Genomic DNA, 12,754 nt, shown 5'->3' with positions numbered 1-12,754 from the left:
TGCCCCGGCACTAAGACCACCAAAGACGACAAGACCCGGCTGGAGGAGCAGCAGACCACCATCGAGGACCTGCGGCGCCTGGTGACCCGCCTGATGGACGAGAACCAGCACCTGCGCTCGGAAAACGCCCGGCTGCGATCCGAGGCCACCGACGCAGACTTTGTGGAGTGCTCCGAGCTCTGGGGGAACTCACAGGCAGGGGGGGAACAGGTTAGGAGGAGCACGGGCGGGAAGGGGAAGGAGATCGCCATCCCCCAGCTGCCCCCGCTGGAAATGCCCGCGCAGGAGGACCTGTGTCTGGACGACCTGCCCCTTCTGGAGCTGCCCGAGGACATCCAGAACGAACTGAAGGAGCTGCTGGACAGGGACAAGCTGTGAACACACACACACACACACACACACACACACACACACACACACACACACACACACACACACACACACACACACACACACACACACACACACACACACACACACACACACACACACACACACACACACACACAGGCACCAGGGTTGAGTTTGGATGCCAAAATGTTTGTCATGTGACCCGGGGCTGTCACAGAGCTATAATGAAACCCCCTACTGAGTGCAGTAATAATGATGATGCAGGGGGGGGACTTGTGCGAGTTATTTTTTTATTTCATAGTCTGGAATTAAATTACTGATTATTTCAGTGCTTCGAATGCTAAATGATAGTGCTTTTTAGCTATAAGATGATAATTAACATAATGTTTTGGGCTTTTTGCAAATGCTGGCACGGTGGAAAGCATCCCTCTAACTTCCTGTTGGGGGGGATTTTGGCCAACACATGAATGCCAGCGGCTGTAGAGTTTGATTATATACAAATATCATTTTGTTGACATTAATTAAGTTAGTAAACATTAAGTTACCAATAAGATAACGTTATTGAATTATTTTATTGTTAGATTTTTTTTTTAATTATTTTTGCTATCACAATAGATTTTGTATTGCCCTTATTTCTTTTTTTCTTGCACCAGAGCCTGAGATTCAGTTCTTTCTGTTTGCCTCTTTCAGAAACAAATAAGAAAATGAATGTGGGATGTTAAAACACATCATTGCTTGAAACTTGATGAATAAAATCAACTGAGATTCTTTTGAAATGTTCAAATTTTTTCAATCCGACATGAAGTTCTCTAGTTTTTTTTAATTCATGTTCTTCTAAGAATCCAGGAGACAATCATGGACTTTTGGCCCTGCAGTAAAACACCTGCTTCACCAGCTGTGGAGTATTTAAGCTACTTCCTTTTCCTCTGTCGTCAGTTTGAGAGATGAAGCAGAACCAACACCTGATGTTACACTGATTGCTCCATGAGGGAGAGTGGAGAGCGACACATGTGGAATGTGTCTGAACTGCTCCTGAAGGGCATTATTGGACCACACACACACACGGATCATGTTCAGAGCATACTGCTGTTTCTGAGGAACAACTACTCTGCTGCACTTTTTTATTTGATTTGAGTGTACTTGAATTAAAGGCTTCAATTATAATTTTTGTGTGTGATGTGAATTTTTATTTTGGCTGCCAAAGAGAGAGTTAACTGATGTTCTTGTGCAGCAATAGCAACACACACACACAGCTGCATCTTTCATATTTCTCTACTAAGAAGCGCAGAAAGTGTTTGGCGTGTTCTAGCCTTTAACCACACATCACTTTCCAACCGTTTCTGAGACGTTAGAATGAGCATCTCCGGGGACCCGGTGTGTCCCCGGAGACTAGAGGAGCTGAGACAACTCATTGACTAATGAATCAGAAAATGTCATATTTAAGAGTGCTAACTTATCTATTTTTTTACAGCAAACATGAACTGGCTTCTGACTGTGTTTTACATCATTGAAGTGAATCATTGTGACATTTGAAGATGACATATTTTGCTTTACGAATTTGAGATGAGCATTTTTTCTTTCAATTCTGATTTGAAGATAAACTGTTAAACTAATAATTGGAACTGGATTGGATGAATTGATTATGAAAATAAAGACACACCCCAATGTGGCACTACAGATTTTAGCTGCATCACATGCTGTGGTCACATCAGATATGGTGTGCTTACTTCCTGTTTATACCTTATGGTAATGAAGAGAAAGGAAATGCAGCTCTCACAGCTTGCATCATCTTTCAAACTCATCGATGTTCAGGATGAAGGAAGCTGCTGCGGTTTCTCTAGGGATCAGTTGTGTGCAGACAGAGGTTTGGAGATGTAATGAAGGGAAGAAGAGGACAGGAACAACAAGTGAGGCCTGTCCCTCTGCAGGAGAGCAAAGTGAACATTGTAATAAGCAGTCTGACGCTAATCCTGTTGGCTTCTGTTTCATGTCAAAGAAGTGCAGATTGTTGTCATGACAATGCATTTATCCCTTTATCTGTCCTGACTCCTGGACAGGGCCGTGGGAGCGGAAAGCTAAAAAAGGTCCATGGGAAGTCTATAAACAATCAAATGTGTCATAATGAAATAAAAAAAAAGTTGTACTCATGTAACAGGACTGGGAAGATAAAGAGGAAAGTGGTAGTGCAGCAATCAGAGGCAGTGTTCAAATCCAAAAAAAGCCTTTATTGCTATTGTTAGAAATTAAAATCAATGTTTTAATGGGGAAATGTAGTTTAAACATGCCGTCAGTTTTAATGCTCTTTTATACTGAAAAACCAGAAATTCTTGTGCACAAGCAGTTAAGCTTTTATTCTGAAAATCCTTCATCTCCGGTTAGCATTTAGCATGTGGCTAATATACGATTTCCTAAAGAGGTGAATTTAGTAGCGAAATTATATGGAGTGGTGCAAACCGAAGCCTACTGACTTAACACTACAACTATAGATGTCGAGATACTACCATGCTGAATATTAAATGAAGGTACAGTTTATTTGAATACATTATTGTTTACAGACGAGAGTAGCATGTGACAACATCCGGAATGACCGGAAACCAAACGAGCCGAGAAGTATTGTTTATTGATTACAGCGTTTAGAATGTGTTAAATGAAAAGTGATGAAAGAGAATATGAGGAGAAACGGCGTGTTAAGCATATATTGAATGTGAAAAGAACCTATCCTCTGTTTAAATGCAATAACGGACATTGGAGACGAGGCGAGCCGGCTGGCGGGGAGGAGCCAGCAGAGGATATATAAACAGCACCGGAGGAGAGATCCATGCTCTTCTCTTCCCTATCGAGGAGAGCCAGATCACAGCTGTTTTTCTGCCGGAACAATATTCTGTCTGTAACACTACCGCGCCTTTTTTAATTAAAGTACCCAATTGAACTTTCACAGAGACTCCATTTAGTCTCCTATTTTAAAGCTTCTCTCCTGGTCGGGAGAATAACGAACACAGTTAACAATCTGGTGAGTTCCCTGACGTGATCTCGCTGACCGAGGAGAGAAAACCAACCGGCTGTTTCCTGGAGACGCTTGCAGCCATTCGACACACAAGAGCTCAAATCAATCGGTAAGAAGATGCCTGTTATGACAAAGATTCTTCACTAGTTAAACTAGGCAAAGTTAGATTTGTGTGTTTGATGGCAGCCGGCTGATCCTGAAAATAGCTGTGCATTTTAATGTTAAAACAACCCAAATTGATAAAAAAATCACTCTAAAACCACGAGGCGTTGTTTTGTCACAAGCAGGGTGAGTTCACACTTTCTTTTGTTCCATTAACCCTGCATGCTATTAACCACGTGTGGGTGTTGAATTTTAAATATATAGTGTGTGGACATTGTACTTCGGATAGGTGCCTTGCTGCTTTCACATGGGTGTCTCTTGTTACGTTAATAGTTAGTTAGCCTATGACGTAAGGGTATATAGCCCATTTGACGATTTTTTGTTAAGATCTGGAGACATAGCGAATCGGTTAAGGGCCGAGAAAGTGAAAACCAGCGGGGCATAGTGAATCAACTAAGGGTTAAGACCGAAGTCAGTGCTTTAAAGAAAGTCCTTTTCAAGAAAGGCTTGGTTAAGGTCTAAGCCTTTATCAGTGGTTAAAACTGTTCTGTTTAAAAAAAGATATTGCGGGTGGGTTACGGTAATCGGAGTTACAGCAGCAGTGCAGTAATAAGACGACGGTCTATTATCAGTGGCTGATAGGTCTCCATATTAGTCCCAGTTTGGCGTGTCCAAATAGCAACAGTTAACCATAGTCGACTATAAAGTCAAATATTACGTGAACAGGTTTATAGCTAGTGCGTAAGGGTTCCTAACTTTAAGGGATGATATCAATAAGATAAAGCCCATAGTCGACTATAAAGTCAAATATTACGTGAACAGGTTTATAGCTAGTGCGTAAGGGTTCCTAACTTTAAGTGATGATATCAATAAGATAAAGCCCATTTTTTTCATAGTAAGCTAGATAGAAATGTTGTTATTTTAAACTAAGTGTTTTTTTGGCTTGGATTTCAGGGTTTATAATACCACACCAGTGGTTTACTTTGTTACGGTTCGTTTAAAGATCACCTCGCCATTGTTTAAACTCCCACCTGAGAGCCGCATGGACAAATCTCTTTGTCTACAGGTCAGAGTGTGAAATAATCGGGTGCCATCTTGTTTACACCCCACATGTGGGAAAACAAAGACAGGGCAATCGCCATTTCGTGAAATGCAAATTCAATTTGCTCCTTTTGCTTTGAATTTGCATTTACACAGAGCATCCACCAATTAGAAGTAGCAGAGTAGAACATTTAGCAGACTATTTTTGTAATTATGAGAAGGATACAGTTTACAAGTGATGTTGTTCCCCCACACAGAAAACTATTGTGTCCACACAACTAGTGAGGTCAAGATGTGACGGAGCGACAGAGACTGGCCCAACATTTTCCAGCCAGTACATAGATAGACCCCGTCAGAAGACCGGGGCTGTGTTTAAAGGGGAACTTCATTTATTCTTAGCCAGAAGTGCAGTTTTTAATCAAACAATTATGTGATTTATGGAGTCAGATTACATTTTTCTCATAAACACAATTTTATAATCGGTCTGAAGTATCTGTTTTAAGGCATGAGCCGCAGATTAAATAACATAACACTGATGAAGAAGTTGTAGGGTTTTTACAACAGTTTCAAGAATCAGTCTTTATTTATTTATTCTTGAGTAACTTTACTGATTTATAGTGTAGTGCGTAAGGCAATATCTCATTATGAGTGAGGAGCACCAGCCCTTCATGCAGGTCACCCTCTGTGAGAATAGTTCATATTTTCCCTCCAGTTTGGAGACAGATTATTTTATCATATGTTAGTTCAGCAGTGTCAACCAATCCTCTAATCCTAGAGTTATTGAGACGCATTAGCGACACCAGGGGTATTGTTTTTCGCAGCAACGATGATGCATAATGCCATGACAAAAGCCATTATTGAAACAAAGCCATTATTGAAACAAGTAAACTATTAGAAGTGCTAATGGGAAATGTTTTGTGAATATGCATTTATGCCATCAGAAAGCCATACATCATATGATATTTTTGTACGCCTTGTGGGTACACGGAGAATTTATATTTATTTAATGCAACGTTATGGGTTTTACATGTCCTGTTCAGAATAGGGTAATCATTGCAATATTAATTGAGCACTTTATGCTCAAAGGAGGGAGTGTCATGATTATACAGATATGTTGATTTCAGTGACGTAGTTAATAAATAATAACATGTAGTCAACAATAGGTCATAAAACAACAAGAGGTATGCCGAAGCTTGGGCCTTCTCCAAGGAGGGAGTGGTCCAGTTTTAGATATTAGACAAATAGAAGTGGATGAATATGTCAGAACTCTAGTAATATTATGCAAGTTTTGTCTACACAGCAGGCTAGGAAAACTACAGAGATACCAGACGAGACACCAGAAGAGACTCCTGGTCGGCCAGGTGATTGGGTGAGGGTGAAAGTTCACAAAAGACAGTGGGCTCATCCCCGGTGGACGGAAGCGTGAAAGGTTGTAACAAACTTCACACGCACTCCGGTTTAAAGGTAAAGAAAAAGGAGCAAATTGACACCACCTCACACATTGTCACCCTTCACTGGCAACTTCCAGAACATTATTGGGAGTTAGGACTGATTTGGCAGAGCTGGAACAAAACAATAAATAGAAATAAGATAAAGATAGAAACAGCTCAAAAGACAAATTGTCTATAGATTTTTATAGATTGTACATTAATGTGAAAACCTATTTTTTTGTTTTACATCTGAAAAAGAGTCCAATTTTTTGTATGTTATTTTTGGACTCGTTATTTAAATTCTGTAACGGACACAACCAGGGATAAAATAGAGATGATGACGAGAACAAAGCCAAACCAATTGTGGGGTCCCCTAGGGATAAGAGTACACAGGCTACTAACCCAAAAGTACAGCTTTGTACGTACAAACTCTATGAACAAAATTTCCTAGCAGACAGTGGCGACATTGCAGATATGTCCAGTCACCAAAGTTACTTATGTTCTAAATAACAGTGAGATTTAAAGTGATGGAGAAAATATGGAGACGTTCCTTTATAGTGTGTGAAATATGTGGTGCTTGAAGCATCTAGGTATTTAAATGTATGGAAGAAAGTGGTTTCCTGAAAGAGTTAATTGGAGTAAACATGTTACAGTGGGTGAAAACAATGTTTAGGGATATGGTACAATTATTAGAAAACATTAACTGGGCTTAGATGACATTTAACATCAAAGAAAGATAGTATGGTTAGGAAAATAGAGTGGGAAAGATTGGATTTATTTTACCTCAGTGTGTTAACTATAGATAATGCGTCCCGAGATCTCTCTTTCTCTATCTCTCCGCCTGTCAGAACGCTACGACCCCAACTTCCAAGCAGACAAAAGACCTCACCACGGAAGACTCCTCCTCCTCCATCGAACAGACAGAGAAGCAGAGCTGAACCAACAATGACAAGACTTTATCCAGAACCATCTCCACCTGAGGAATCCAGAACTACAGGTGACATAAAAAGGCACACTCTCATCGGTCCCCCACAGGACATGAAGTTCCAAGCTGAGCCACAAGATTTGGACACAAGAGCAGAGTGTGGGACATGAGAGCAGAATACGCCCTCCATGCAACAAAGTAGAGACTAAAGGAGGAGATGAAAAGCAAAGCAAATGGGACACTGAAAAGAGTTACAGCGGAAGGGTCCAAGCGCAGATGGACTGAGGAGAAGGTGGACGGAGAAGAGGACAGGACGGAGGAGTTGGCATGGTCCGGCAGAACGTGAGGGGGTCGTGGCTTGACAACCAGAGGGGGAGAGAAGGAAAACGGGAGTGAGTGAGTTTACACATAAACACACTTATTCACCAACGAGAAATACGTAAAGAAAAATATTTATTAGCCATGAATTATCAATTGGTGAATTTATAAAGAAAGAAAGAGGAAACTATTAAATAACCCTAAAAACACACTGAGGGTAGAACATATTATTCAATCTTTTCATCATATGAACAAATTATTCTTTAAGAGTTTTTTTTATTCATGTGTGAATGTGGGTAAGATTTAATTTGTTACTTTATTTGTATGGAAAATGTTAAAGGTAGAGCTAGTACCAAGCCAAAGATAGTGTTCCAATCTAGAGTATTGATTTCTCCATTGTAGCATGGTTATTACCTCAGGAGGGAAGATTAGGGTGGAAATAACAGTTGTTTTTTGTCCAAGATGTAGAGTTTTAAAAAGACAAAAGAGAGATTGCACATTTTAATTTAAAAAAACTAATATAATTGGGAGTAATACATGGGGGGCCTTGGATCACTCATTGTGATGGTGCATATTTTACAACAAATATCGTTCAGGGAGAAGGGGTCGCTCGACCCACCCTGCAGATGTTTTAAATCTTACTTGCAGCTTCAGAGGGAGCGCACGGCACCAGAGTATGAGTTTTAAAAGACAAGCGCCACCAGCTCCTAAAGGTCATCCATTCAATCAGTGATGACCTGACTTTTAGAGATGTTATTTAAAGGAGAAACATATCTGCCATTGGTGTAAATTCCTGAATTGAACTGCAAACCATTAATGAAATGACTTCTGTTTTAAAGTTCTTGTTAAAGGAGGGAGTAATTATCACATGCTCTAGCACCCAAGGTTCTGTTAAAGGGGTTAGCATAGCTATTTAAGTAGACAAGAATTGAAAATAAATTAGTATAATGAGTTATTGATATTCCACTGGTTCTCACACCATTTCAGGGACTTTATCACTGCATTAGAACAGACCACCAGTAATGAGAAGGAACTTTTAAGTGATGAAACTCTACAACTGTTGTAACTGACCAAAATCTTTTCCCAGAAATGACTGTCTAGAATGCCGTACCCCAGAGTAGAACGTACCGATTGATCACGACGGCCCCTTCTAGAGAACATATTACTTTCATACCTTAAATGGTATGAAAGGAGGGAGGGTACATTTCTCATGAGGAGATAATTACAAATGCTAGCAGAACAAGACGACCAACCCCCGTATACAGATGTTGATGACAATGATGAGTTAGTTTAAATGATATGGATGTTCGGAGATGAGATTGATCAATGAATGTCCAGCTGATGTGATTCTTTACATTATGAAATCATGTGAAGAAGTGAGCAAAATAAAATGCTAAAATGGAGTGAATCCATTTCAATTTATTTTATACTATTCCAAGATAGTGTATTTTTATTTTCAATTTATTTTATACTATACCAAGATGGTCTATTTTATTTGACTTTACTATTTTATTGCTATTCTAAAATGGTTTATTTCTTTTCACTTTGTAAAAACAAGTGCCTTAACACTGAGCGTGGTATGAGAACGGTTTCTGTGAAAGGAGGGACGAAGAAATGTTCTGATACCAAGCCATTGCTGCTATTTTGAAGAATGATATTGAATGTAAACACTATAAGTTATGCACAAGGGAAAACTTTTATGTTTGAACACAGACAAGAATTTATTTGGTATTTTTGTAAAGCCGGCTGTAAAACCATTCCATTTGATTGTATGTTTGTTAATATGAGATATGTAATATGCAAAGTTCAGATGAAGAACTCATTGATTTCAGTATTATACACACCTTTTAGGTGTGTAAGGAGGGACTGTTAGAAATTAAAATCAATGTTTTAATGGGGAAATGTAGTTTAAACATGCCGTCAGCTTTAATGCTCTTTTATACTGAAAAACCAGAAATTCTTGTGCACAAGCAGTTAAGCTTTTATTCTGAAAATCCTTCATCTACGGTTAGCATTTAGCATGTGGCTAATATACGATTTCCTGAAGAGGTGAATTTAGTAGCGAAATGATATGGAGTGGTGCAAACCGAAGCCTACGGATTTAACACTACAACTATAGATGTCGAGATACTACCATGCTGAATATTAAATGAAGGTACAGTTTATTTGAATACATTATTGTTTACAGACGAGAGTAGCATGTGGCAACATCCGGAATGACCGGAAACCAAACGAGCCGAGAAGTATTTTTTAGAGTATTGATTACAGCGTTTAGAATGTGTTAAATGAAAAGTGATGAAAGAGAATATGAGGAGAAACGGCGTGTTAAGCATATATTGAATGTGAAAAGAACCTATCCTCTGTTTAAATGCAATAATGGACATTGGAGACGAGGCGAGCCGGCTGGCGGGGAGGAGCCAGCAGACGATATATATAAACAGCACCGGAGGAGAGATCCATTCTCTTCTCTACCCTATCGAGGAGAGCCAGATCACAGCTGTTTGTCTGACGGAACAATATTCTGTCTGTAACACTACCGCGCCTTTTTTAATTAAAGTACCCAATTGAACTTTCACAGAGACTCCATTTAGTCTCCTATTTTAAAGCTTCTCTCCTGGTCGGGAGAATAACGAACACAGTTAACACTATCAAACTCAAAAAGACCTCCAATAAACAAAGACCGGGCCGCTAACCGACTTACCGAAACGTTTCCTCACACTGGGAGCCTCCTGCTCCCTCCATGTGCCGCACACAACTGAGCAACTCTGTACTCTGTAGTGATGGGAATTATGGCTCTTTGAAGGGAGCTCCGTTCCTCTCAAATGCCCCTTTCACACCAACGCGTTTTCAGCTCCGGCTCGGAGCTGGAGCATGGATGTATAATAAGAACTGGATACAGCGTGGGAGGCGGGGCCTCATTCATTCCTATGAGAGTTTCTCATTAGCACATGATGATAAAATCATAGATATATATAAACACTAGATGGCTCATGGGAGATTTTCCAGCGTAGCTCACCGGCCGCCATCTTGCTACAGTCAACAGCTACTCTGGTACGCGCTATGGTAGCTGTTGTAAGGTGAGTGATCTGCACAAAAATACTCTTAAATCGCTGAAATCTTGACTGATTTACAAACGGTTTGGTTTATTATAAACATTATTAGCATGGCTATGGAACAGGATGCTTGGACATGTTGAAATTGCAGCTTTTTCTTTTTGTATGTGCCGTGGTTGTATTTATTAGCTGGCTAATAACAAGAGGCTGTGAGTGAGACCTAGTATTACAAAGTTGACCAAACAACTTTACACCAGTGGGAGAGGCGTAACTGCTCTTTCTTTTCAACATAACTTAAATTACACATGATTTCTTCCAAGTTGTTTGGCTTGTTAAAAACATCTTACATTTTAGATACATTATGATACAGGAAATTGCTGGCTTTGTGTTTACAGAAGTATCTGACTATGCCGGACTTTTTTGCAGCCTGTTCTAAGATGCTCTAATAACCGCAGTCTGCAAACAAGAACCCGTGGAATCACCTTTCACGTGTAAGATATGACAATATTATGACTATAATTAGGATAATCGTTAATTAGTTAGTGGATGTATGTACATTACAAGTACCCCAAAAATATGATAATTTCGTTGTCTATTTCTGTCCTTACCCTTAATGTTAAAGGAAAGAAGGGAGGACAATGTTGACAATAATTTATATATCTGGCTACCTTTCTCATGTTTTTAAGGTTTCCCAAAACCGGAGAAAGGAGGAGGCAGTGGGAAGTTGCCCTAAGAAGGGATGGTTTTGTTTCCTTTGGCAGGACACTGCTCTGCAGTGATCACTTCAGTTGTGAGGACTTTGACAGGATGGAGCAGACTGTCCGGCTTAAAGATGGTGTTGTGCCAACAATATTCAGCTTCCCAGCTCATCTTCAAAGGGTATGTGTATCATTGGCCTACAAGAATTCAAGGTGTATAAGATTGATATATAAATATGTGATTAAATGTCACACTTTAGTTTTTCTTTCTGCAAGTTTAGGAATAAATAATGTGTTGTGTATTACAGCACATTTTAAACACTCAAAATGTCTTTAATTATGTTTATTTTAGCCGGAAGCAACAAGAAGCACAACCACTTCAAGAAGAGCGGAAGATGAACCTCAGCCTAATGTTGTGAGTATTCTGAATGTGGCCAAGACCAGAGAGATGGTCATTGATTTCAGGAGGGTGAGGACGTCTCCTCTACCCCTGTTCATTCTGGGAGAGGATGTGGCTGTTGTGGAGGACTACAAATACCTGGGAGTGCACTTAGAACACTGACAACACTGACGCTGTGCACAAGAAGGGGATGAGCAGACTCTATTTTCGGAGGAAGCTGAGATCCTTCCACGTGTGCAGCAAGATGCTGGAGATCTTCTACCGGTCTGTTTTAGTCAGTGCTCTCTTCTTTGCTGCGGTCTGCTGGGGGGGCAGCATAAGAGCCGGTGACAACAGCAGGATCAATAAACTGATCAGGAAAGCTGGGTCTGTCATCGGCATCAAGCTGGACCCCTATGAAGCTGTGGTGGAGAGGAGGACACTGAACAGGCTGTTGTCCATCATGGATAACCCCACCCATCCTCTCCACCTGCAGCTGGACAGTCAGCGGAGCTCCTTCTCCAACAGACTGCTGCAGCTCCGCAGTGCCATAACTCTGTACAACAAATCACCTCTGGCTGGAAGATAACTCTCTGCTCCATAGTTTTTCTTGAATATAACCACGTTGTACATTTTACACATATATAATCTGTTCAATATTTAATATTTAACATTAATATTCCATATGCCTTATATTTATGTATATGTATATTAGATATATATATAATATCCTGCCGAACTCAACATGTATATTTTCCTCTTTCTTTATTTTCTTTATTTTTCTTGCTTATTTCTAATTTATTGTAAAATGCCTTGTCCCTTATGCTGCTGTAACTAAAAATGTTTATCAAATGTACCCAAATTGGGATCAATAAAGTACTATCTTATCTTATCATATTTGCATGTGGAATGTCACTAACAAATGAGAGCATCATTTGGCTTGTCATATTAAATCCTTTATCTCGGTGGTACCCAGGAAGGTCTATGATGCAGTTACTCGGAGAGCCCAATATAATTTGAGGTGGTACTCAGTGTAAAAGGTTTGAGAACAACTGGCCATCTCACTTGCTCTATGTCACTCATACACTTGAATAAACATGTGCAAACATTGAAACTACACCCAGGGGTTGGCAACCTTTACAATCAAAATAGCCATTTTTGTCCAGAGCCTCAAAACATATTTTTGCCTTATAAGGGGACAAGCCTATTAAGATCAATTTCTTAAAAGTACGCCGAGTTGTGTTTTCTGTTGGAGAACGTAAAATAAAATTAGGCTCACAGTATTGATAAGTGGACATTGAATTGTTAAAAAAGTAACTTATTAATTTCCATATTACTATGATTTATATATTCATATATTTTGCCAAAGGTACCAGAGCACCCTAGGCAGAAGGTCCATGATCGATTTCGTTATCGTATCATCGGACCTGAGGCCGTATGTTTTGGACACTCG

The 12,754-nt window shown here is 39.8% G+C and overlaps 3 protein-coding genes across 4 annotated transcripts in view; 2 read left to right on the top strand and 1 right to left on the bottom strand.

The window, feature by feature from the left end:
• Positions 1–12,754, bottom strand: part of LOC307024606 (uncharacterized protein) — a 402,876-nt gene that overhangs the window by 86,011 nt on the left and 304,111 nt on the right. The gene's annotated exons all lie outside the window — the stretch shown is intronic.
• On the top strand, positions 7–1,515 carry nrbf2b (nuclear receptor binding factor 2b). Its single transcript, XM_079659117.1, has one exon. It carries the CDS (start codon positions 94–96, stop codon positions 376–378), a length of 285 nt encoding a protein of 94 aa, XP_079515243.1. The 5' UTR covers positions 7–93; the 3' UTR covers positions 379–1,515.
• Positions 1,660–12,194, top strand: LOC307024740 (THAP domain-containing protein 5-like). Of its 2 annotated transcripts, XM_079659113.1 has the most exons (5): positions 1,660–4,183; positions 4,280–9,326; positions 10,651–10,715; positions 10,911–11,103; positions 11,275–12,194. In XM_079659113.1, the coding sequence occupies exons 2-5, from the start codon at positions 9,321–9,323 to the stop codon at positions 11,482–11,484; spliced, it is 474 nt and encodes a 157-aa protein (XP_079515239.1). In that variant the 5' UTR covers positions 1,660–4,183; positions 4,280–9,320; the 3' UTR covers positions 11,485–12,194. The 2 variants fall into 2 exon arrangements, with proteins under 2 accessions (XP_079515239.1, XP_079515238.1); XM_079659112.1 differs by having other exon boundaries at positions 1,660–9,326.

This window comes from Notothenia rossii, assembly GCF_949606895.1.
Source record: "Notothenia rossii genome assembly, chromosome: 11".
NCBI lineage: Eukaryota > Metazoa > Chordata > Actinopteri > Perciformes > Nototheniidae > Notothenia > Notothenia rossii.
The sequence above is the reverse complement of the archived record's forward strand: the minus strand, read 5'-3'. Positions and strand labels throughout refer to the sequence as shown.

Coding starts and splice junctions, on each gene's coding strand:
- nrbf2b (XM_079659117.1), top strand. CDS start 94: ATGGACGAGAACCAGCACCTGCGCTCGGAAAACGCCCGGCTGCGATCC.
- LOC307024740 (XM_079659113.1), top strand. Junction 10,716..10,910: donor CGTGGAATCACCTTTCACGT/GTAAGATATGAC, acceptor CATGTTTTTAAG/GTTTCCCAAAACCGGAGAAA. Junction 11,104..11,274: donor TCCCAGCTCATCTTCAAAGG/GTATGTGTATCA, acceptor TGTTTATTTTAG/CCGGAAGCAACAAGAAGCAC.